This window comes from Scatophagus argus, chromosome 6, assembly GCF_020382885.2.
Source record: "Scatophagus argus isolate fScaArg1 chromosome 6, fScaArg1.pri, whole genome shotgun sequence".
Classification (NCBI taxonomy): domain Eukaryota; kingdom Metazoa; phylum Chordata; class Actinopteri; family Scatophagidae; genus Scatophagus; species Scatophagus argus.
Window position 1 is genome coordinate 25,502,330 of NC_058498.1, and position 27,671 is coordinate 25,530,000.

Sequence of the window (27,671 nt, forward strand, 5' to 3'; positions counted from 1 at the left end):
ATGTGCCCTTGAGCAAGGCACTTAACCCCCCAATATGCTCCCCGGGCGCTTGATGCTGCCCACTGCTCCTGTGTGTGTTTCACTGCATGTAATTTGGCAGGTGTTGCATGTGTGTGTTCAACTAAGGATGGGTCAAATGCAGAAGACAAATTCAGTGTGTGTATGTAAAAAAATATATACTGTCAATAAAGCTGATTGTTCTTCTTCTTCTTTTACATACTCATGTGAAAAAGATTCAGTTTTTTCATTCATTAAATGAGACAGCTTTCTTGAAGTTAATTTGACCAACACTGCATTCTCGGGGTGTGTAACAGAATGGGAGCAATACAAATGTAATTTTGAACGGAAATGTCACAGACAGACCTGATTGGAAATATTACTGACTTTAACCCTTGTCTGCCGTCATCTGTTCAGGTGATTGAGTTTGATGATGGCTCAGGCTCGGTGCTGCGTATCCAGCCTTTGAGGACCCACCGTGACGAAGCCATCTATGAATGCACAGCCACCAACAGCGTGGGAGAGATCAACACCAGCGCCAAGCTCACTGTCTTAGAGGGTAAGACCTTTTTCCACACATGCCACATGACCAAGCTGTTTTCCTTCCACTCATGTCTTCTCCCAGCTTGTCCGCACCCTTCTCGCTCTCTGACAGCTGAAGGGATCATGTGACCCTGTGTTGCCCTTACATTAGAGCTGGTCCTCATGTGTGCAGACAGCACATTCTTGACTTATTTTGACATAGCCTGTTTGTGTTTAGTGTTACTGATTTAGGTCCACGCTGATCAGTTACGATGGGACATTTGTGAGCTTGTCCTGTTGAGTTCTGCTGAGAGCTTGTAGGATGTTCTTCTGTTGTTAATCACAAGGACACATTTGCTTTTTTCAGAAAGACCATGAAATGTTTGGCTGGTTTCCCATAGCTAGTGGAACAAATGCTGGAGAATCCTATTAAAAGCATTGCAACTTTCCACTGATACATGTGATGACCACTAAGTGAATAGATATATTCAACCCACTAATGACTAGATTTATTTTTGTTAGTTTATTTGTTTGTTTTTTTTATCCTTATACTATGTTCCCTTGGGTCATTTTGGTTAATTGGTATATTGGAATGCACAATCTCAAAATGAAATGGAAATAAAGGAAATTCAGGGAAACTGAAAAACACTATATTAAACAGGTTTGTTGATTCATTGCTTAAATTAGCCTGAAAATTGGGAATTAGGCAAATTAGTTTTGTTCACTTGAATATTAACTAAGCCAGCTGTATATACAGAGGTTCCTACTGTCCTGTCTGGAGACAACTGTGGTGGGATTTGAGGGAACAATATATTACAATATGTCTTTTGAAGGCCGTGAAGAAGAAAACCAGCTCTTTTCAGAATCAGAATCAGAATTCTTTTAACTTGAAAGATATAAAACAGGGCTATTTATACGTGTGCATTTAAGCCGAGAATCTGTACAAAATTTTGTCATGCTTGCATAATGACAATAAAGACTCTTGAATCTATAGGTATTTACATTTGTCTGTACATATATACATTGTATATATAAAAGTATGCATGTCCGTCACAGTGTAGAGTTTAACAGTTTGATGGCGACAGGCGGGAATGATTTCCTGTGTCGCTCTGTGGTGCATCGTGGGAGTCAGAGTCTGTTGCTGAACGAGCTCCTGTAGCTGATCAGCACCTTGTGGAGAGGGTGAGAGGGAAAGTCCAGTATAGTTCTTATTTTGGACAACATCCTCCTCTCAGACACCACTGTCAGAGAGTCCAGTTCCTCTCCCACAACATGGCTGGCCTTCTTAATGATTCTATTGAGTCTGTTAGCGTCCCTCACCCTCAGGCAGCTGCCCCAGAACTTTAGGTATACATACCGCGGTCTGCCACTCAGATAGTCTGCGATCCAGGACACCAGTGGGGCATCCACCTGCATCTCTGTCAGCTTCTCAGCCAGCAGAGCCGGCCTGATGTTGTCAAACGCACTCGAGAAATCAAAGAACGTGATTCTCACAGTGCTTGCCGGCTTGTCCAGGTGGGTGTAGCACCCTGTTCAGCAGGTAGATGATGGCATCGTCCTTTTCAAGGCGGGGCTGGTAGGCAAACAGAAGGGGATCCTGAAGTGGTTGGACCATGGGCCGGAGCTGTTCCAGGACGAGTCTTTCCAGGGTCTTCATGATGTGTGACGTCAGGGCCACAGGCCTGTAGTCCTTGGGGCCGCTGGGACGCGGCGTCTTCAGGACAGGTACAAGACATGACGTCTTCCACACCATGGGGACCCTCTGAAGACTCAGACTCAGGTTGAAGACATTATGAAGTACTCCGCTTAGCTGGGGGGCACAGGCTTTCCGGGCCCTGGGGCTCACACCATCTGGGCCTGCAGCTTTGCCTGCATGGAGGCTCTGCAGCTGTCTTCTCACCTGATCAGCTGTGAAGGTCATCGTTGAGGTGATGGGTGAGGGAGGAGTGCACGTGGTACACCAGGTGAGAGTGGTCCACCGGGGCGTTTGGGGACGAGGAGCGAGCGAGGCCATCCAGATGGAATGTGGGGGGAGGGAGAGAGAGAGTGGAGTGGCTGGTTACTGCTGTACTGCTGAGGAGTTGTTTGAAACGTGAGCTGCGGTCACTGTGTCCAATCTGTTACAGAACAGATTCAGCTCATTCACCCGTTCCACACTGTCCATCAGCTCCTCCACCGCTGTTTGGCCTGTAACCAGTGATGGTCCTCCTGCCACTCCACGCCTCTCTCAACAGTCTCCAACTGACATTTAGAAACATCAGGTAGCATGAAAACAATCATCAGCAAAGCACTGTTGTATAATGCATGGTTGTGTATCACAATGTTGCAGAATACATTTCCAGGACATGTAGGACACATATATAGGAAAGCATCCTCACTGTTCTGGTGGTGGAAGTGATCGGTGAGCTGCTCAAGGCCTCTGCTGCTCTCAGCTGAGGTAGTGCCATCACAGTAGGTTTGACATGGAAGCAAGTGACAGCACTGTTGTTACCTTAACGTCTTCACTTTTAAAGCAGGTGCTGCTTCACTTGTGTTGCCAGTTCTGCTCAAGATATTCATAGTGCACGCTGCACAGACTTGATGAATGAAAGCCTGTGGGTGTAGCTTCGTCAGACAGGTAAACAAACAACAGTCTCCTGTTGTCTTTCTGTATGACTTATCAGTGTGCTTTGTTTTGGCATCCCTACTGGCAGAACAGCACTGTATGTCACCATTTAATGATGAAGATCGTATGATGATGTGATCATGCCCTCCACACAGTGCAGTTCAGAGCTTGAGAAAAAACAGCTGCCTTACATGAAACTCATTTAATGTTTCAGTGCTTCTGCTCATCATCTGTGATGTGACAGTATCGGATTTCCCCAAAGTCTGAAAAATGAAATGTGTGCTTGCTGTCATAGTTAAGTTATAAACTCCTAATGCAGATTCTCCCAAGCGGAAACCACACTATTATACAAAAAAAGTACGCATTGATTCAGGTCAGTTCCTTACAATCCTTATTCACCAAGTGTACACTCTTCTTTAATTATGTTTGCATTTCAAATTAGAATTAGTTCCTATGATATAGTATAGTTGTTATTTTTGTGCTCCTTGTCATGCTTGCAATCAGAGCAGGTAATTGAATGTTTTGACAGAGATTGTATCTCCAAAGACACAACTCTGCTACGGTGACTACACCAACACAGACATGGCTTTGATAAGATTCCTGTTTTTGCTGGAACAAAATGTCAGTTTGTGATTCGGGTGTGAGAGATGTTTAGGTCCCAGATAGATTACAGTGTCTCTGTGTCGTGGTCTTTTTTCAGCAGGAATGTACTGAAAGTGATTTTGGCTGGGAACGTCCCATAAATGTGTCTCTAGACATCTCTCCAGCAGCCTTTGCCACCAGACACATTTATTTAATCGACACTGATTAGTAAACAAACAACAACACATAAGAAAAGGCCTTTCACTCAGGAATCCGTTGTGCTTATTCTGCCATGTAGATATCGTCAGCAGTAAACACAGCTGATGGCTTTAGTGCCTTTTGCACCAAACGAACAGGTCTTAGGTCCCAAAAACCACTCGTTAGACTCGTTTAAGGATAGTGACGGGCCTGATCAAAAATCATTGTTAACAGACTAATATTTAATGCACAACACAAAGAAACAGAATAAACACTACATGGATAACTGTGACCTGGATAACTGAAAAGACACAGAATAAGCTGTGCTCTGATGTATACTGTACATTTCAAACCATATTTATTTTTGATGAGTATTTGTGTGGTGTATATATATATATATATATATATATATATATATATATATATATGCAGCCTGTTGTCGCTTCCATTGTGGCAAATGCAGTAGCCTGTTCAGTGGCCCTTCCCTTCAAAGTAAGACATTGTAGGTAGCCCTGTTTTGTCGTTTCTGGAGGTGCCTGTCTTGTATAGGAGTATAAACAGTGAGAAAAGTCTAAATCAGGAGGTGGCTGCAGTGGTTGGATGGGTCAACCAGGGGACTCTACTGTGGGAAATAAAGGTTCAAGTCCTAAATGTAATTTAATGTTAAGTGCTGGACTTTTATGCTACATATGCAACATAAGTCATATAATGTATAACACATACATACAATGTTTATACAGTATTTTATTTACATTATTTGTATTAACATCCTAATTTTAAACAAAGAGATCTGAGGTCTAAGAGACATTGTACTGCTGCTACACGCAATAAAAAAATGTTTCTGTCAGTATAAAAATTTCAAAATGTGAAGTAAGAATATCCCAGAAGAGATGGAGTTGTTACACAAAGATATGTCATTGTGCTCCACAAAAATATACATCCATCATACTTTGCAGCTGCAGGTGGTCTTATCCTCCAAATAGTAAAAGCCGAAGAAGCTGAAAAGCTTTTAGTGTATTTTGTAATAAGACCTACTTCCATTCCACTCACCATTTAGAATCACAATTTTCAAATGGTGGGCTTGTCTTTTTCCAAACAAAGCTCCTCTGTAATGCATGAGAGCTAAAGAGAGAATGGAAAGACAAAAAGCAAAAACAATAATAAAGACGGGGTATAAATGAGAGATGAGAGAGAAAATGAGAGAGAAAGGGAAGAAGAGGATGTAGACGTAGCAGTCGACAACAGGACTCTGGATAATGAGGTTGCAACATTAGTCATGAAGTGAACCGACAGAGAGAGCTTAAGGGGATGAAGGGAGGGAGGTGGTGAAGACAGCAGGGCCTGAAGCCGGTACAATGTAGATGGAGATGAGAGGTACTCACACGTACTCACACGAGTTGTATGCATTTCCACGGAAAACATCATATACCTTTCTCTTTTGGCTGATGTGACACTCAGGGAGGCACTTCACTCCAAACAAGCCACCTACACTTGTTATGGCCCCAAGTGGTGCTGCTGGTTGCACTGATAGACACTGAATCAACATGTCTTTTAAAGATTGCTTTCCCACTGTTTTCCTCCCTTTTTGTTTCGCAGTAACTGATCTCTGCAAGTTTGACGTGACTTTTTTTCTCTGACGACACCCTGTCTAGGGGTTCTTTGACACTGAAGGTGGATAGTGTAGGTCCAAGAGCGCTAGAACTCTGTATGCGCCGGCTGAATCTGGCTGTGTGTGTGATGGAGACAAGAGTGAGTCAACACTTCACTCATTACAAAGATTACAAAACCCTACAATAATACCTCCCAGAAATTATATTTGTATACAATTAATTTGTACTAAAGAAATAAGTTTTTGAAAGAATTGTAATGTTCTCATTGAACTCTAAAAATCCAAATCTGCTGAATGATGTTAGGCAATTTCAAAGTTTTCCTGACAATAACTACTCTTGCAATGCAATATACACTTGTCAAAGCCATTTAGTACTCCAAGATACTGGATGAAAGTGAGCGAAAGGTAGCAATCTTGGTTAAAAATTGAATGTCAATACAACATGTGTTTACTTAATTCAAATATAATAACATTATTTTAAGTGCTTTTTTGCCTAAACCTTGGGCCCCCCTGGGTTCCTTGCAAAATCCTTCATAGCAGAAAGTAAAAAAGACATGGGAGAGAAGACAGTAAAAGTACAGTATAGAGAGAGATTGAAATTCAGCTTTAATTGCACAGGGATGAACACATTACTATGAACAATTATGGCTGTAAAATGTTAACCATAGGTTTATTGATTTGATATGAAAAGGGGTGTTATTGTTCTATTCCACCTAAACCTAAGGGTTGTGAAGTTACCTAAATAGGAAATTGATATACTTATATGTACAGACTTTTATCTTTACTGTCACTTTAGTTATTTTCATAATAATAATAATCCAGGTGCAATGCACATGATACAACTGAAACGCTGGCAGGTTAACCGTTTAAATCCTTAGTAAATTCTTACAAAATGCTAAACAAAAATTCAGAAGTTTAACGATATAATTATTGCATTTTTATTTTGGTGGACCATCACCAGAAGGGGGATGGATGTCAGTGGATTAAAGTATAAAATTCTGCTCCCCTTTTTAGCACCAGTAGCATGTAATGTTAGAAGAGAAGAAAAAAGGTAATGACGTCAGATCAGTAGAGAGATCAGCACATTTACCTGGTTTGGGGGGTGCAGGTGTGGCTTTGATTCTGGGTCTTTGTGTGAAACACAAATGTGCAATCAGGCTCCCATTACAGAGTGGTGTAGCTGATGCACATAAAGGATTGGCAGCTGCACCGGGAGCTGTGACATTTTCAGACTGTGCTGCATTGTAGTCAAATAAATGGCGATGTAACATCCTCTTGTATTGATCCTGGACACATCAGGGAGATAATATGTCTATAACTCGAGTTAACAACATAGTCTTTCATTACCACAACGAAGAAAAACATATCAACAGTGATATGCAATGACAGTAACATGTGCTGTAGTTCTTCTCCACTGTAGCTGCTTGCTAATCGTTGGAGCATTAAGTTGCTGCCAGTGTTGCTGTTCTCTGTCTTTTTGAGTGTGTTCAGGTCAGCTATATTTGGTTATGATTTGGTCTAATTATCCTCAGGTCTGTTTGAATTGGGTCTGAGTGGCCTACGGTCTTTCCTTTCAGTTAAAGCTATTTTTAATTTGTGCACATCTTGTTGAGATATGTTCTCCATGGATGAGTTTTTCTGGTTGGAAAAAATGAAGGCTACTCACTCATTGCCTCATCACTCATTATTAGTGGCTGTCAGCACCATTGACATATATAACTACAGACAATGCATCTTCACTTCTTTCCACTGTACAAAAGTGAAGCCAAAGTACCCCAAGCGCTGTCATCCTGTGCTAATGACAACATTTGGAGCCAGAGTATGTGCAGCAGTGATCTGGTTGTGGAGCTGATGGATCAGGATCCAGACCTGACCCACAGATTTATTGTGAGAGCCCCTGGGGAGGTCCCAAACCCCTTCCTTGGAACCACTGGCTTAAATTCTATTAATTAACCAGTCATTTTAATTGCATGGCATAAAGCTGGTCAGTTAGGTCGAGACTGAGTATCACACATATACGAAACACTCTAACACCTCAAAGATCTCTTATGTGTCATTCCATGGTCCAGCAAGTCATATAATAATAAGAAATAATATATGTATCTATGTCTGTGGTGGTCAGATTTAGCTTGTGACAATTTTTTCACTATGTCCATTCAATTCCTGGTATATGTGAACCATTTTGCGGTTACTTGACCGACACCTCTTTGTTGGTTTGATCTGCCTGCTTCGAAATCTCATATAATGATTTCCGCTGTATACACCTATACAATGACAATAAACACTTCTGATTCTGCTAATTGTTACATTTGACACCATGGGCCCTCACCTCCATTTGTCAATGGTAGTGATCTGTTGGCATCCTAATAGTCCTCTTTCTGCATTCTCCAAGTCCCGCATGGAAGCCACCTATTCCCTTTGGCCGGGAGGGAGAGAGAGCGCTGTCTGAGAAGACTGAGCTAAACTAGCAGTCTAGCAGTACAAACTGAACAGTGTGAAAACTGTAATAATGGTTTATTTACACTTTTAGACTGAAATAATTCAGAATTAAAACCTACATCCCACAGTATTTGTTGGGGAACCTTTACCATTATGGCTAAAAGAATAAATATGAAAGTCATGTAAAGATTGCCGTCATTTGATATCAAATGACGTTATGAACATCTAAAGCTACTGTCATGATGGCTTTAAAGTCAAGATCCAGTTTTCCAAGGTCAGGAGTGAATTATGAGTTTTATTGAATGCTGTTGTTTGTCAAGGACAGTCTTAGTCAGCGCTAGCAGCATATTGTCTTCCCAGGACTTGCTGCAAATGAGGTTGATGTAGAAAAAGCTCAGTAAAAAGCAAATAAAATAAAAATTCATTTGTAGTCATCCCATTGTAGAGCTGCTCTTTGAGGCCTCAGCGGACTCAAAAGCAACATTAGCAGCAGGCAGCTGGTGACGTTGTGAACAGATTTATATTTCTGTGAACAGGAGGCACATGTATGAACATTAGACATTAGGGGCTGGTATAATCAGAGTCTGAAACCAAAATGTAGAACATAAGTGCAAATTTTTGAAACTAAAATTGGTTTCTTGATATAGTTTCTTCATATATCTTATCTCATCTATCGATATGATAACTTTATAAGTTTGCTTGGGGCTTTCCATCACTTATATGATGGATACTGAGTCATGCTTCGTGTTGATGGAAAAATATATCAGGAATACTCACACATGTGAAAGGAAAACTGCACTCTGCTACCTTGAAATTCTCCGCCCCATCTCAGAGAAATTCTGCGTATATAATGTTTAGATGCTACTCTGCAAAGGCAAATATGTTTACAGGTGAAATATAATGGTGACCAACTGTGTTTTCGTTTAACATTCTGAAGAAATGTTGTTAATTTATGTACACCAACAGGGACCTTAATGACACTGCATTGCAGCTCTAACAGCTTCCATTCTTTTGGGAAGGCTTTCCACAACATGTTGGAGTGTTTCTGTGAAAATTTCCGCTCGTTCATGCAGTAGAGCATTTGTGAGGTCAGGCACTGATGTTGGACCAAAAGGCCTGGCTCACAATCTCTGTTCCAGTTCATTTCAAAGGTGTTTTATGGTGTTGAGGTCAGGACTCTGTGGGCCAGTCAAGTTCTTCCACACCAAACTCATCCAACCATGTCTTTATGGAGCTTTGCTTTGTGCACTGACGCACAGTCATGCTGGAATAGAAAAGGGCCTTCCCCAAACTGCGTTAAGATTTCCCTCCACTGGATATAAGGTACCTAGCCCCTTGATATTTTGTAGGTCCCCCTTGTGCTGCCAAAACAGCTCTGACATGTTGGGGGAAGGGACATTGGTCCTCTGGAGGTATTTTGTGGTCACCAGCATCAGAATTGGAACATGTGCATTGAGGGTGGAGCCTCCATGCTTTTAAGAACCCAAAATTTCCCCGCAGAACATTCAGTTGTGGAGAGACTTAATGTTATTCACTTCACCTGCTGTGTGCTTTAATGCTGTGGCTGACTGATGTAAATGTAGGTGGGTTGGAAATTTGTAGACAGGACCAGTATACAGTCACTTGGGTGTTGTGTGACCACATGAGTGCATCATGTGTATGTGACGGTTGTCCCCATTGTGAAATATGACTGGATCGAAAGCAAAAAATTGTCAGGAAGAAATAAACACTGAAACCAAAGTGAAACCATGTGTTATGCTTAACATACAATGTTACAAACATATTTATGTTTACCATACAGTGTTAAACATAACGCATTAAGTTGTTCTGAAGGGAAAATTTAAATTCAGAGAATGTTTAGTACCAAAAAAATCAACTGTTCTGTGTGTGGGATATTTCTGTAATGGCATGTATACTCACACATCAAACTTCACTATACTATCCCACATTATCTACATAGTTTATTGTAGTGCAAACTCACATAACACACAGTCGTTCACTGCTGTTGATAGTGCAAATACAACCAATGATGATGGTGTTAACAGCATTTCCTTGCTTAAAAGATTAGAACTTATCTCTTTGTCCACAGCCTAGTGAGAGATTATGCGATCATTAAGGTGGATTTGGAGCAACTGAATATACTAACTCTTGAATATATCTTTTTTCCCTCCTTCATTTCCCGACAAAACAACTTCTAGATATTTTCCTTAATAGTGCTGACATTTCTATTCTTTGTCATTTAATGTCAGTCCTTATTTAATTTGAAAATTCCATCTCCAAATGTGTAAGACAAGATTTTAGTGTTGTTTTTGGAGCAACACTTACATCACCCCGACCCTTAATTCAAACCCTGCACTAACTTAATATATACATTTTTATTTCTGAGCAGGTCATTCAGCAACTACATGCTGAAATATAGTCACTGGGATATGGTTAGATGATCCCACTTCCTCTGCAGGCTGTCATCCTAATTTCTATATATATCTGCAGCTCTTTTTCTTACTGTAGTGTTGAGTGATAGTCCAGCACACAGGAAGCTGACTTGTCCTTCACTGAGCTGCAGTGTGACAAGGCGATGCACAGCACCTGTGTGGTCTGGCTGACAGTGATGAAAGTTTAAAGAGTGGTTGAGAGCGATCCAAAGCGCTGCAGCATGGCTGTCTGCTGCAGTAACTGTCTGTTCTCTGTAGATATTCTGCACTGTCCTTGTCTGAGCAAACATTCTGCAGCTGCATCTTGCCTGCACATAGGGATCTCTGTCTCATATGCTGCCTTCTGGCTTTCAATAAGGAGGAGTCTGACAATTGTCTCCCAAAACAACAGTCAGAGAATTTGCAAACTAAGTCTGATATTCCAACTGGTTTCTCTGTCTTCTTTGTCTGAATTTGCCTCTTGAAGATGATGGTGCTGTGCTAAAAATAACAAAGGAAAAAGTGAAATTTGACGTGAACATGGCCCATGGTGCCTTTTCCTGCAGCATGCACTAACAACATTAGAGTGCTTAACATCTTTGGCTTATCAGCCAAAGAGCTTTTTTTTTTTTTTGCTAACAGAGTAGTTAACCATTAATGGGGAATCAATTATCAGGCTCATGTTGTGAGCCAACCAGTGTGCCTGTCACAACTTGAAACACTGAAAAGGAGTTAAAATGGTGCAGCAGAGAGCAGGGAATCTCTGGGCTGAAATTACTCTGCAGTGAAGTAGAACACTCTGAACGGTCTCTCAGCTCTCATGCTGTGTGAAGGTGGCACTTACTGTTCCAGCATTGCAATGACAGTAGAGAGCTATGGAAGTGACCTGTTGCCCTGCAGTACTGCGAGCAAGAACGAGGCCAGTAGGATTAGGGCACCTGACCTGACCCTGGCTCAGGGGCCCTTGAAGTGTTCTTGTCATTTGTTGGCCTTACACACCTGTTTCCGGAGGAGGACGTGACCTAAAATACATAACTGCCATTTTCGCTGTGAGTCAGAGACTCCTGTACATTCTTTCATGCACCTTTTTGTCACTGAGCTTGGGCTGAGCCAAATGTTTGTGTAAGTACTTAATGTGAAGGACTGAAAAAGTAACAAACAAAATACCTGGGTTTATACATTAGGTTTATTCAACTGAGACAGAATATATTAACTGTAAATTTGCCCACGGTCTAATTCTCATCTGCGGTCATATCTAATCAGATGAAGTTTAGATTTTGCAAAGTCAGAATATAAAATGAAAGTGGTTCTTAAAATATGGTATACGGTTTCGGTCAGTCAAGGCAACATCTTCAAACATAATGCCACACTATCAAGTACAAACAACAGTTTTACAAAGTCTTGCTGAGCCCATGTGGTAATATCGTTGTACAGTCAGTATCAGAATCAGAATGCTTTATTGATCCATGAACAATTGGGTTCGTTACAGTTGCTCCAACCAAGATTAGAAATCTACAGGCCAAAGAAATATAATAAAAACATAAGTAAAAATATATCTAGAATACAAAAATAAATATGAAAAGCATGTGTGTAAAATAGTGCAGTAAATGCAGTGAAACTGCAGAACCAGTCTCTCAGTCTGTTGACTCAGAGTGTCTCTGAGGGAGGAGTTGTAAAGTGTGATGGCCACAGGCAGGAATGACCTCCTGTGGCGCTCTGTCGAACGTCGCGGTGGAATCAGTCTGTTGCCGAGAGAACTCCTGTGCCTAACCACGACATCATGTGGGTGACAAAGCGGTCAACCGCAGCCCATCCTTGCTAGTGAATGACTGAGCCTTTCAAGGATGCTCCTTTGATACCTAATCATGATGCTGTCACTGGTTAACAATGAACCTGTTTACCTTTTTGAACGTTCCACAACCCAGTCTTTCATCGCCCCTTTGCTAACTTTAAAACTTGTTTGAAATTTGTTGCTGGCATCAAAGTGAGAATAAGCATGTATTTTATGAAAATCACTGCAGTTGATAAAAACTTAAATATTCTCTTTGTACTGTTTTCAGTTGAGTATATGTCAAAAGCAAATTATGAATTAATTATTATTATTAATTAAATGATCACATTTTGTTTTATTTATATTTTACACAGCATCCCTGCATTTTTGTAATTGGGTTTTGTATTTCAGGGGCATCATTTGGTCAGACACCACCATTATCTTTGAAAAAAACTGAGTTAGGGGTGGTGCAGTGGTTAGCACTGTCGCCTCATAGCAAGAGGGTTCCAGGTTTGAATCCCGGTCTGGGCCCTTCTATGTGGAGTTTGCATGTTCTCCCTGTGCCTGCGTGGGTTTTCTCCGGGTACTCCGGCTTCCTCCCACAATACCAAAAACATGCACATTAGGTTAATTGGCTACTCTACATTGTCCCTAGGTGTGAGTGTGAGAGTGTGTGATTGTTTGTCTTTGTGTGTTGGCCCTGTGATTGACTGGCGACCAGTCCAGGGTGAACCCCGCCTCTCGCCCGTAGTCAGCTGGGATAGGCTCCAGCTCCCCCGTGACCCTGACGGATAAGCGGTATAGAAAATGGATGGATGGATGTGAGTTAGGGAACATTTGCTGCTGCCTTGTTGTGCACTTCCACAGTTTTGTTTGTTTAAATGTAAACTTATGCAGTTTTTTTTTTTTAAAAAGAAATATAAATCTAAAACAATTTAATTATTGCTCTCCTTGTTTGAGAAGTCAGTTTCAGTGAACAGCCTTTAGTATATTTTCAAGGAAACTCCTTTGTTGTTATCAGGTCAGAAATGACTGGAAAATTTGTTCACACCATTCTTTGCAGAAATATTGTAAGGATTGAGCAAACTGACTAAATCTTGCAAAAAATTCATGGAGTCAGGTAAATTTGCATGCGCCCCAAGTCTTATTATTGCATTGCCATGGTAATTGATGTCCATATTGTTTTATGGATAAAGTAATCGTTGGACCGTCTGCCCTGAAAAAGAGGCACAAGAGCAATAAAGAATGAGAAACAGCCTGTGTGGCATTTAATTAGTCTCAAAAACCATGCGCGTAAAAATTAGGTGCAGGTGCGTAGAGAAGTATCCGGAAGTGGATAAGCAACCCCTACAAGTATTATAGTAACACGTCACTTTATCTTTAACTTCGGAGAAAGACTGATACACACTTCCACAAGAGGTTATTTGTCAGGAAATATATACCGTCTTGTAGAAACAAGGCTTTCCATGCTCACACTCGAACAAGTTATCTCCTGAGTTCACTGGTCAATGAAAATTCAGTGTGAGGTTTTAACTGATATCAGTTTGTTAAAGCCTGTATATATGTGCATAGGTGTGCAGAGCACATGTATCTGTTTAAATATGAGCTGGTCACATTGTGTGACAGTGTGTACTTGCACACTGAGGTTTGACAAGGCTTTTTCTTATTCTGATCTGATGTAGTTTTGTCTAACATACCCTTCACCTTTAAGCCCATAATCATATTACCTGACTTGTTTGCTTGTGTTGACGATTAAATTTCAGTGATTCCCTGTATTTGGCATTCTTATGTTGGTGCTTACCTCTCCATGTGGAATGCCTTTCAGACAGTTAGCAGACAGCGCTGAATGCCACAGATAAACGTGACGAAATCCAATGCAGTTTTTTTAAGCTCTCCCCCACCTTATGCTTTTGTTTTCTGCCTAAGTAGAGGCTATTATGTTGCAGATGGGATTACATAAATGGTGAGCATGATACACCAGGGCCTCATGTTCACACACTGACAATATATTATGAAACTTTAGACAGGGCAACCTTCAAATCTCTCCTGGAATCTGTGGTTCTCTCACGACCCAGGCCACAGAGGTGAACACACAGGTCATTAAAGGGAGCTATCTTGGTGTTTCTCAATCCCAGGAGGGTGTTTCCTTCACCAGCTCTTTGTTTCATGTGGGAGTATCTGTGATGGAGCCTTGGGCCAAGCTGAAAATGGTAAACTGCCGTACTGTAAGAATTCAGGGCCCATGTCTGCATTTATGTGTTTATTTTCAGCATAGCAAAACATTTTAATATGAATGTGAGCCACATGAGCAGCCCAGTGAGGGAACATGAAGCATGGACAACTTAAGTAGCTCCATACTCCGGAGAATTCCCTTTATGGGCCCAAATATGACATTTGCAACTGGATTTCTACATACAGCTTGGTGACTGTACTGACCACTTACAAGTCTAGTTGGCAAACTTCTGTATGTGGGGAGCTACTGGTTTTATTCTAGCTTGCTGGGTCCATGCCAGACAAAACTGCCTTCATATCTACTGGCTCTTTTTTGACCAGTTAAAAATCTGGCTTTGGTAACATACCAGAGAAAAAGTTGGCTGTTTATATAGGAGATTTGTATAGATTGCTATTTATTCTAAAGTTTACAATACATAAACATAAATGGTACAATGCACTTATTATGATGACATCGTCCTTTCATCTATTCTCCAGCTCTGGATTCCCTCAGTACTGTCAAGATGGCTTACTGTTGGTCAACAAAGCAAATTTGTGTGACAGAGTTCCCTAAGTTGGACTACCAAAATGACCATAGATACCAAAGTTTCATGCTGATTTTAACATGTATTAGTGAATAAATTAACTGAAATGAAATGGAGCAAAACTACTTTCACCTTAAAGTATTGATTTAAATGCTTCTTGGACCAGTCCCTAAGACTGCACTCACTAAGAAGGTGTAAGCAAACCTCCAGATTAGTCCAATATGGATGAGTAATCCAACACATACCTTAAAATGATGTCTTAAACTGTCTCTTCTAAGCCCCTGTCACAGTTTACAGGCCCACTTTTGGTTCAGCTTTGACCTACTGCACTTAATGTAGTGTGTGCACAGTGTTGTGAACGGTGACATTATCAGAGCCATCAGTTTAATTTGATATTAGATTTGTAATAAAAAATACTTCTGACTAGATTTCCAACACATTGAGTGGAAATTAAGACCTCACTTTTAACCTATTTTGGACATATTATGTCAGTGTCAGGTAAATCAGATGAGGCTGAATATACAGAATTAATCTCTTATCACTTTGGAGAGAGAAAAACATGGAAGTGCCTGATGAGGCCGCTAGTGCATAGTGTATAAAGAGGCTACGGCACAAAAATCAAATGTTCCAAACATGAGTGTTGGTGAAAGAAAACAGACATAGCAAAGCCAAACATGGAGTTTTCAACACCTCTGAACTCCACGGATAAGGGGCTGCTGGCTGCTCCTGGAGAGGCCAGGGACCTGGAGATGTGTTAGCAGGTAGAGTAAAGTATTTAAAGTATTTAATAGCAGAGCTGACAAAGTTCACAGGTTCACTATTACACCATTCAAAAAACAAACCAGACAAAAAAATTGAGAAAAGCGTAGGCTGGGTGGGGTTGAGGTGTGATGAGCTATGGCCACAACGACCAGTGCTGGATTTTTCTAAAAAACAATGTATTAGACAAAAATAGTAATGGTGTCTGTATTTACAGAGAACTGCCCTTTGCCCATTTTTTTGTAATTTTCTTATTATTTTGCATTGTTTGGGATGTTTCTAATTATTAGTAGTGCTGGTGAGATAGTTCAATGTCAAGTCTCATGACTCAACGATCAGCTAACCCAAAGCATTGATATTTGACAACCTGGGAATGAGAATCAACAATCAACTATCATTTTGGCTTACAAGCAGCAACTGACAAATCCTGATTATACACCCTTAATGTATCTGTCAGGTTATGGCGAAATTTTCAAAAAGTAACTAATCCTGTACATCTGTTTGTGAGTTCCACCAAATTTCTGTGATAGCATGTCTGTGATAAATGTCTTGTCACAGATATATGGGGTTTTTCAATTGATTATGTAATACTTACAATTTTTTCACAACTTTTCATAAACATCATGTTCAATTAGCTGAAGTTTGGAGTGAAAGGTCTAATTACAAGCACAAAGCAAGCAAACTATCCAAACTAAGTGACAAAGTCTGTTTGTCTTTCTATAAGAGCTTTGCATCTATTTAAACATACTCATTTTATAGTTTCACAATACAAAGCCTGTTTTATAGACATCAAAATCAGATTGCAGTAACATTATCTTACATAACGTCCATTAAACTCATGCTACTCAAAGCTCATGTTCTGTGTAGTTGTGTTCATTGCTAGATTCATGTCCCTATCTCATGCTACACTTTGGACAGCTACCCTCCTTTCCGGCTTTGTCTCAGCCTGAATGATGGTGTAGTTGTTGAAGTGTATTGTGTGAAAACCTGGCTCTGGGGCTAGGACCTCTGCTCCTGTAGATGAGTAAGGGACTGGAGACTGAGGGCAGTGGTGATGGAGTGGACTGAAGCCCAGGAACAAACAGACATGCTTCACTGTTATTGTATCACATCCTGTATCACATCCCTGCACGGCCCCCCTGGTACACACACATACATACTGCACAAGCCACGCATGTGGATGTTTCACAAAATTAATCTCATCGATCACCCATACAGGCTCCACTGGCCAGGCAGCAGCCTTCACATGCTCTCACTGAGTGTCAGGAAGCACATTCCAATCTTCATAGATGTGATGGCAGTGCTGGAGAAAGTCAGCATGCAGTGTTGTGCTGCATACCATCCTTTTTCAAATCCATGTCGGTGGATTGTCTCTAGATGCTTTACAGAAACCCAGAGCCTGAACCCCCGAGCAAGCAGACAGTGGCAAGGAAAAACTCCCTTGTAACAGGAAGAAACCTTGAGCAGGACCCGGCTCACAAGGGAGAACCATCCTGATAGAAGAACAACATCATCATCATCAAATCAAACCATCATACTCACATGTCAGTGTGAAATGCTACTACAAGTCATTTAAAACACATTATGGCCCTTAGTATAGTATCTAGTAGTACGTGCAGTGGCTTCAAACTTAAAAAGATATTGTTTTGATCTTGTATATTTTGTTGTTCTAATATTGGATGACATGAGAGCTCCCTAAAAGTGAAGCCGAAACATGTCGTTTTTGGTTGGACTGGTACACCTGCCCCCTTCCACATTAACAGAGGGGACAAAACTAAAACCTTTTTCCCAAAGATGGTTTCTGGCATTTATGGTCAGTCTCATCTTATCAACATCATGTTAATGTGTGTAATGTTAAGTATTCATTTGAGGGGGGGACGCGGCACGGTGGTGCAGTGGTTAGCACTGTCGCCTCATAGCAAGAGGGTTCCAGGTTCGAATCCCGGTCTGGGCCCTTCTATGTGGAGTTTGCATGTCCTCCCTGTGCCTGCGTGGGTTTTCTCTGGGTTCTCCGGCTTCCTCCCACAATACCAAAAACATGCACATTAGGTTAATTGGCTACTCTACATTGCCCCTAGGTGTGAGTGTGAGAGTGTATGGTTGTCTGTCTTTGTGTGTTGGCCCTGCGATTGACTGGCGACCAGTCCAGGGTGTACCCCGCCTCTCGTCCCGTAGTCAGCTGGGATAGGCTCCAGCTCCCCCACGACCCTGACGGATAAGCGGTATAGAAAATGGATGGATGGATGAAAGGGGGGTGAAATGTCATCACTGACAGCTGAGTGCTACTCACGATTGGTTGAGATGGGTGTATAGGCAGGAAGTTTGCTGTATCGTCAGCAGATCACAAAGAGAGCACATTAACCCTTTAAGCACCTTTTTTTCTTTTAGATGTTTGACACCATGATTTTAAGTAGCTTGAAAGTGCTCAGAGATGAAGGCATACTGTAAATGAGAAAAATGTTGGATATGACATTATTTCTTGACCACCGCTTCTCAACAGCAGCTCTTCTAGGAACCACACAATCTCATCCTTGCCACCATTTGGTAGAGAAATTACATTCATGTACACTGTCACTGTGCTGTACGCTATACACGGACACACTGCCATGTTCTGTGTCGCTAGACATCCAGTCGTCATCCTCTAAAGGCAGATTTTCTCCTTCAGAGTCAGAATCCGCGAATAGCTAGCATAAAACATCATTAATTCTAAACAGATTTCTCGCTTTACTTGAGAACTTTGGACAGGAAAGCTTCTGCATCATTATAGGTAAGCAAGTTTCAACTTAAATTTCCTCAGATACTCTGAATGGGAATATGCAGTGATTTTGGGTTAAAAATAAAATATTGCATGTCTGCCATCTGCTGGTAGGGAGGACAAACAACATTTGGTGCTATATCTAGTGCAGTCATCTCTTTAATGCAGTGATGCAACTTGTCTTAACTTTGCGACTTCAGTGCTGAGAGGGTAAAGATGCTAACAGGCCTATCATTCCATGCACATCTTCAGTTTTGTTTTCAGAAAAGAGCACATATCGGGGGAAAAGCACAATGGAATATTTTTGTGTGACAGTGATAGCTGATTGTGATTGCTTAGTTGGAACTTAAAAATTTTACCACTGGATGACGTTTCATGGTAAGTGCTAAGTGATGTTGAGGTATGAAAGGATTTGAAGTTGGTTGTGAAAGTAGTTCTGGTATCTGAAGGGTGTTGAAGTGTCCATTTATGTCTAAAACATTTAGCACTGAAATGTAATCCCATAGCAAAAACCATCTGAACTGTTAACACTCAATGGAATTGAATTGAAATTATATTGACTATGAATCAATTTCTAAAAGCAATAAAAGAGGAAGACATCCAAGGGGGTGAAGGGGACTATCAGTTGACACTGTAAGTTGTTTCCTTTAGATGTTACCAGGCCGCTTGGTGCAGTACCCACTCCTGGACTTTGCTGTAGTTCAGCTTCTTCAGTTCTTAAGTAATTGGTGGCTTTTAATGCTATGCCTTCAAATTAGCTTCCCCAACTCTGGAATCTTCTCATAAAAGTTAAGATTCAAGAGGCTTTGAATTGAATCAGCTCCTCCGCTTTGCAGCTGTGTTATTTGGGCCTAAGGTTGAGATTCGTGTAGGAACACTTTGGCAGTCACTGTAACTGTAATACAAGTAGGAAAAAGTGGCTCAGTATTAAGAATGCTTGGCAGGTCGTGGGAGAGAACGAAAATAACTTTCCAGAGCTAGTTAGTGCATCCAGTATGCTTACAGACTGTTTTCCAATGCTTATTTTTCACATTTCCAGAGTTGCGTGTGATTTCTGTGTTTGCATGTAACTAACCTACCTCCAATGTTCTGAATCACAACCACATTTCGGCTGGAAAGTCAATTTAATTCCCTCCTAACTACCACTTTCACATTTTCTGCATGGAGTAAATTGTGCAGGACTGATACATACCGATACCTTTTGGTTGATGCCAGTGACATATTGACCTTTTGTTTCAATGTCAAACACATTTTGTGTCTGTCTGTTTACATGACTCAACATGAAATCAAGTCACAACTCACAACATTTGTTCATCTTTATCACACACATAAAATTCAGCTGTAAGATTATATTTTGAAACTTTGTAGGATGGAGATACTAGTGTAACAGCTTCGGTTTTTATTGGTTTTTGGAGATCATTTTGTCAACATTAAAGTCAAGCCTCACACAACATCACACAGAGATGCTCTGGGCCAGCAGCTCAAGCACATCAACCCAATCAAACTCCTGTTGTTCTGTCAGTGGGAGTAACATCAGATATCCATATGGGGCACGGTGTAAACATACACTTCAACAATACAAGACTTTAACAGGGTGTCAGCAGTAAAACCAATTTCTTTTTTGAAACAAAACAAAAGTTGTAGTATACAATATACAAATTAAATGACTGATATGGAAGAAAGTGCAACAGTAAATATGCAAATACACCAATCTTGTCTCACAAACACAAATTATGATTTAAAGGAAGATGAGTGCATTAATAAGACAACAATTGGGAGGAGTTCAGTAGTCTCACAGTCTGAGAAGAAAGCTGCGCTGCAGTCTAGCGGTAGTGGACTCTTCTGCATTACTTGCCAGATGGTAGCAGGGTGAACCGGCTGTAGCTGGGATGGGTATTGTCCTGTAGTATCGTCTGCACACGGACTTCACCTCGCTGACAAAACTGACTATGATTTCTTTGGGCAGATTTAATCACACACAGCATTTGAATTGCCTCCCATCAGAATGCTTTCTATTGTGTCTTTGTGCAAATTAACAATAAACACAGTCTATGCAGTAGAAGACCGTGACAGGTTCTCTGTGATGTTGAGTCCCTGCTCCACCTCAGCTCCACTGATACGGACAGAGGTGTGTATCAACAGTGGGTTCCTCGGGTTCGCTGATGTTGAGCAGTGAGTTGTTCTCTGTGCATTACTCTCTTTATATGAACTACTGCTGTGTTTACAATCTTGCCTGATCATGCTTATTTCCTCCAACTTCAGAGCAAAATTTTCTCCAATTTTTCTCCCGTGGATTGCAGCAGTCAGTGGCAGGAGTTAAAGGCAACAGGTGACATATGTCCATAGCCAACTTTGACTGCTCCAGCGGGGTCTGAAATTAACCCAGGCACTGTAGGTCTGGCAAAGTAAATGTTTGTACAAGTCATGTAATAATAGTCTCTTCCACGTTTTAGTGTCATTCAGACTGCTTCCGTCCTCTCTGTTGTCTGTTACAGCTTGAATTCACAGAAAGGACTTGATGGTGCATTCACATGCACCTTGCAAACTCTGAGATCAACAGAGTTGACAACAGAGACTTTGTGGTACATTTAAGTGCACCTCATAAACTCAGAAATCTGTTCTCAGATGTCACAGGTAAAACATACTTCAGTAATGAAGATGAAAAGATAACAATTTAAAATAGAAATGTGGCAAATTTCATGGGAGTTAAGGGCTGCTGCCTGCATGTGCTGCTGTCACCATGGTTAATATAAATGCCCTCAGATGGTGATGCTGAAATGGAATTAACTTGAAAAATAGACTTAATAGACTACAGATATCTGAATTTTGGATTCACCATTTAGTGACTGTGACAGTAGAGTTGAAGACTTTGTCATTGTGACAGCAGTTTCAGTAGTTAAGGGAGACAAACAGCCTGGGTAAAGGCTGTAGCTGGAGGATTGTTAGCAGCTTGCTATGCTAATGATGTGTGTGTGTGTGTGTGTGTGTGTGTGTGTGTGTGTGTGTGTGTGTGTGTGTGTGTGTATGTGTGTGTGTGTGTGTGTTAATGTGCCATCCCTGTTCTGTGTTTGGACAGAGGAGCCTGGTGTGGCAGCTGGCTTATGGGAACCCTGTGGGAGCTGCTGTGGGTTCCCTCTGCTTGGCAGTTAGAGTGGGCAGGATGCTGATGTAAACACACACACATGCATACTCATACAGTGAGAATTCTATGCACGATCCTGCTCAATTATAATTTGGTTGCTGCTGAAAGCAGGTCAGCAACAGGGTGAGCCATACCTTCCTGTTTAAGTAATAAAGAGTGACATTCAGCTAGGATCCACAATATCAGTGCTAGAGCTTATTTAGAATATTTGTGTTTGAGTTGAACAGTTTTTACATCATCAAGCTTAACTTTGCATTGAAGTGTACACTAAACCCCCACACACAGACCAATATCTATCTCTCATACCCTCTGGAAAACAAGTTAGGAGTTATCAGATCTTCACAACAATGAGCAGATAATGCCAGCAAGTGCACAGGCCCAGGAGAAGGAGCACAAACACCTGAAGAATGTATTTAGCGCTTGTGGATAGCCCAGCGGGACTGCGAGAACTAGGAACACAAACAAGTCAAGGAGTTTTTATTGTCATTGTAAAAATCTATGTGTAGTACACAGAGTAATGAAACAGCATTCCTCCACAATGTTACATAAAGAAGTACACACAGTGAATACAGAAATAAAAATAGACATAGCACCATTTCGTGTCCGGAGTGCCTGCTGCATGCTGCTGTCGCCCCAAAATCTTGTGGGTTCTGAAACAAAGAAGAACAAGTGAAACAACATTGTCATCCCATATGTGTCTGGGGCATGCGAGAAAATCAGGAGGGTCTTTAATAAACATCACATGCCTCTATTCTTCAAGCCTAATGCTCAAGCTAAAAGCGGTACACCCTAAAGACTCCACACCTCACACCCAACAAAAGCAACTTAGTGTATCCAATCCAATAAGGTGAGGAATGCACAGACTTACACACTGCTCACACACACACATACAAACAGAGAGAGAGAGAGAGAGAGTGGCATACACAGAGAACAATACAGGAACGGATTAAAGACAGAGGACAGGGGAAAAAACATGGGAGAACACAAAGGAGTCAAGGGACAAAAAAAACCAAAGGCGCAATAGACTAATGTGGGTCATTGTAAACAGTCAGCCCCAGGGAAACATCATGATCTGTGTCAAATTTCCAGACTGTCTGATTGTCTGATGCTGAAAGCCCCGGTTCGCACCTCCCTCTTTTTGCTTTCAACTAAAATCAAGTTACCTCTGTGAGCTATTCACTACAAACCTTTGCCACAGTTTTTCAGTCATACGTGGGGAAGTCATATGCTGATGTCCCTATTTAGTCTTCTGTCAAGAATCTAATTATCTCCTGTGGTTGTGCAGCAGGTTGTGGGACTGTGTGCACAGGCCTGCTCTGCCAAGCCTCACTGAGGTTGAATAAAAGGAGATATCCTATTCTATCTGTCAAAACCACCTTGCTCAGAATGATGGATAGCAGCTCCATTGGGCGCATAATGCTCTCTAAAGAGGAAAAATCCTCCTTCCTTTTATAGCAGCAATGCCAATTACAGCTACATCCCCAGTCTGCCAGCCCGCGTGCTTCTGTGCACAGAGTTGTGGTTCTGGAACAGTGATCACTGAAACCCCTGACTGAAAGCATTCAGATTGGAGGTTTACCTCATATTCATGCCCTTCAGCTAACCCAGGACACGCACACATATGCATGCACACAAGTTCTCTGGGGAAGCATGGCAAAATGTGAGTGAGCAGCGGCCTGCTAAGGAAGTGGCTGTCTTGGGAGAGTGTCGACACTTTCTAGCAATGGAAACGTTGAACCACTGTTGAAAATACAGCGAGAGAACTCCTAAGCTTCATTTCTCTAGCTGAATCTTACTTTTAGATATGCGCATGCTTATTTCAGTCCTTAGACCCAAATAAGCACAGATTAAAATGCTGTAGGGATTACTTCCCTTTTCCCGATCCAGTATGTGTTCTTGTAAGAAGACATATTCAGTATGGGGTCGATGCTGCTTTAGTGGCTTCTGGAGTACAGAGATTTCAGACTCAACTATCTGCCATCTTTCTTCACTGTTTATCGCCACACAACAGGCCCAACTCTCAGCTTCTAGGCTCACAAGCTCATACTGGCGAATATAGCCTAAGTACACAGAGGCACAAGGAGATATAATAACAGAGACACATACCCACCCATGGCAGACATACAGTGCCTGGGTGTTACGGGCTGATAAAGAAGCAATTAAAGCCATCAGATTTCAGTCTTGTGTAAAAATATCGGTTTGTTTACTTATTGGCCCTTTCTTCTTCCTGGATTTCTGCCTTAGCAGCTTGTGACATTGAGAATTACAGTACTTTATTTATCCACTTAGACTAAGTTCTGAGTCAGAGGAAGATTTCAAACGCACTCCTGTCTGTATTCACTCATGTCATTTCTAACATGTAGAGACTTTCTGTACCGTTCTCATAATGCTGTGAGGTCAGTGTTTCAGGAACTTACCTGTAGTGGCATCAGAAAACACAATGACCCTTTTATGACCTGTTCTAAATTCTGAAGTAAAAATGGATTGATAGCTCAGCAGAGAATTTAACTTGCTGATTGTTGCAGCACTGTACATGATGTTATCTTATTTTGCTATTGAGAGCAAAGATTGCACTAAGGAGAAGCTTGCTTTGGAAATTGCAATACAAATTAATGTAGAATTACTGAGTAGGAGATTTTCCTCAGGTCCTCCCTTATTTTCTCTAGTTTTCAGTCGAGACCTGCACCACAATGGACATTTCACTCCACCTCTACAATCCCTGTATACAATATTGCCTTTTAAATGATGTCTAACAGACAAAACTAAACTATCATCACAAACAAGGTGATGAAAATTTATTTACAAAGCCATTTATGAATGATAGCATCCACAATGATGACTTAGAATCAGGGAAGTGAGGCTCATAAAAACTGCTCCCTTCTGTCTGTGGATTACTACTATGGAAGCTGAAACTTGTATTTTTAACCACAAAGAGAAAGCAGGCTGTGAAAGTCAAATAAGTGACACAAATAAACTTACTCTGCCTTGTTACCATGGACACCACTTCACCTAATTAATTTAATCATTTCACAGCACAAACATCACAAGTGTTGTCTGTATCGTGATCATGTGATCACAGGTCACAGTAGATGTGTAGAACACACGTTAAATCTTGACCGATCCTGTCGCTGTGTCAGGAGACTTGAATTGTTTAAATAAGCTGCTGTGCCTTGTGCGTAAATGGCACAGTGTCTCTCTTTTCTGCTGCTTGGTGAACGTTTTGTGTAATGTAATTATATATATATGAGATGCTAGACTTATGACCGTGCCACAGACAGGCTGCAATCGCCGCTTATATACGAAAAGTGTCAAAATCTTCTTGCCAGATCATCTTTAAATGTGCCAAACACTTTCATACTGTTTTTAAGTATTTCGCATCATAACATTTTATTTTATATGTGTTTTATACTTTTATATATGTGACCCTGCAAAGGAAACCAGGAATAAGTAACACATTGATGAATGGATGGATATTTTGAAAATAATGTGTCTGCTGTCTCTCTTTGATTATTAAGATTTTTTTAAGTGCACCAGTAAAATAAGTTGGCATTACTTGAAGGATTACTTGTGAGTCTTTTCCTCTCCCTGCTGGGCTAAATGTCTACCCACTGAAAAGGTACAAAGCACATGTGGGAGTTGCTTGTTGCTTTTAATTGGTGCTGCTCTGGGCAAAGTATCCTGCCAAAATTTCCCGCTCTCTGCCATGTCCTGCTGTCCTCTGCACTCACATGAAGACGCTCACTGGCTTTTTAATTTGCCAGGAAGATCTTATTATGAGCATATACTCTCTAGAGAGGCCGCTGGCTAGCTGCCTGATTAAACTGATGGATAGGGATAGGGAAGGGCTGTGTGTGAGAAATTGACTCAGAGAGGTGTGCTGTCTTTTGTTCTAAGACTCTCAGGTCACTCTGTCTGTCTGCCCACTCCACACTGGTGAATGTTGACAGTGTTGAAAGCACCACTGGGCTGAGACTAATGCTCTGGCCCCGCTTGAATGCCAGTGGTTGGTTAGACTCTAATGACAGTCAATGCTGACACTGGCTATCTGCTCTTAAAGCTGATAATTGTTTTCAAGAAGCTTTGGGGTCAAGAAAGCAGAGCTGTAGTAAATAACATGGAAAGTGCTCTGACTGTTGAAATATATTCTGTACATTGCGAATCGTGTCTGAGAGTGAACAGAGGACTGTGTTCAGGAGGAGGAAAGAAGCTAAACAGGCTGTTCCTGGGCCTGTGTGGGTGTTGTCCTTTAGGCCTTTGGACAGACACCTCACCTCACCACTAATACTGATGCTCTGTACATGGGTACTACATGGGTACTCCATTCCATGAGATTGATTTGGGGTTTTGAAATTCAGGCAGTGATAATAGTGTCATCCACAAACTTCTCCAGTCAAGTCCAAGTGTGAACATAAAGGGACTGGCTGCATAGTTCTGTTGGGAGGGCAATACAACTGATGTACAGATATATGATGTCATTGCTGATTTACTACATTAAAACCGCTGACAGGTTAATCATTAATCATCTGTTTATAATGCAATGTTGTATGAGGAAAGGTTTTCTCTGACACTCTGACCTAAACACTGCAGACGAGATGTTCAAACACAGAAATATGCATACATACATGTGCGTGCATCAGCTCCACAAGACCCTTAATGTAAAAGAGTATTAAACACTGTAATTAAACACAATTCAGTGAACTGCTCTGAATACTGAACTGATAATCTGCTTAGGCCAATAATATGTCTATCTCTGTCCATGCCTTCCATCTTCCTCACTGAAAGCCTCACCGATGTTAACATGGCTCTTCGCCTTTAGCTGATCAAAACATTCATTTTCAATTTTTGCCTTCTGACCTTCTCTTCTTTTTGGGTCAGGCCTCTTAATTCCAGTGAAGGGAAATCTTAATGCTTCAGCATAGCAAGACATTTTGGACAATGCTATGCTTCCTACTTTGTGGCAAGAGTTTGGGGAAGATCCTTTTTTATTCCAGCAGTGCACAAAGCAAAGTCCATAAGACATGGTTGGATGAGTTTGGTGTGGAAGAAGCTGACCGACCCACAGAGAGGTCTGACCTCAAAACCCATCAAACGCCTTTGGGATGAACTGGAACGGAGATTGCGAGCCAGGTCTAGTCATTCAACATCAGTGTCTGACCTCACAAATGCTCTACTGCATGAATGGGCAAAAAATATTCCTACAGAAACACTCCAAAATCTTCACTGGAAGCTGTTATAGCAGCAAAGCTGTTGGTGTATATAGTGTATTTTTATATTCTTGCATTTAAGTTGATATCAACCTATGAAAAACCTATGTAATAAGTGTATAGGCAATGTGCATACCATAACACAAACAAGACAGTAAAGGTTTCCTGCTAAAAATCTGTATCATGAGCACAACGGCACACGGTCTAGGAAGTTCTTACATGTGAATGACCTTTATCCGCCCTGTCAGGCTACAGAAAGACCTGGTGCAGACAGGCCAAAGACAGGCCTACATCAGTCCTGGTCATCCAGACATCTGATATTTGATGTTTCATGTCATTCCCCTTGTCCTCTCCCCATATTTTCTGTCACTGTCTTCCAGAACCACACATATAAAATGTTTCCTGCTCCAGTCTATCAGCACCTACCTATTATTGGGCATTTAAAGAACCAAACCTGTACATGTTAAATATCAACTAGTGTGCTTTTATTAACACATCTGGTCAAGCTACTGTATGTCTACAGTCGGCTTACAATTAAGCTGTGTCACTGTGGTTGTTTTGGCCAGAGATCACGTGCAGCAGAAGCATGTGTAGTCTTTTATGTACTGGTGATTGTCATGCTGTGTACTGTGTTCTGTGTTTTACTGTACGTTTAACATGTGGCTACCAGGTAAAGAGTTAAGAGGGTTACCTAACCCTAACCCTTACTAAAAAGTAATAAGTAAGTTCAAAGATAGATTTTATGCAGATGTGATTGCATTAGGATAAAAATGGGAACTTGGCAAACTAGGGAGGTATGGTTACTTCCACACTCTGTTAGGGTGATGACCCAACATTAAATGTCAGCCACTCAGTAAATGAAACAATTTGTTTAGTTTTAGATTAATTTAGTTTTTGACAAGTTTCTGCCAAGTTTCTCAG

At 41.1% G+C, this 27,671-nt stretch overlaps 1 protein-coding gene across 13 annotated transcripts in view; it reads left to right on the forward strand.

Annotated features, from left to right (window-relative positions):
* The window catches only part of ptprfa (protein tyrosine phosphatase receptor type Fa), a 284,242-nt gene that overhangs the window by 121,520 nt on the left and 135,051 nt on the right, over window positions 1-27,671 (forward strand). For all 13 annotated transcript variants that reach the window (XM_046392938.1, XM_046392940.1, XM_046392948.1 and 10 more), the window contains exon 4: window positions 415-556. In XM_046392938.1, coding sequence (XP_046248894.1) covers window positions 415-556 — 142 coding nt within the window. The remainder of the gene's footprint in view (window positions 1-414; window positions 557-27,671) is intronic.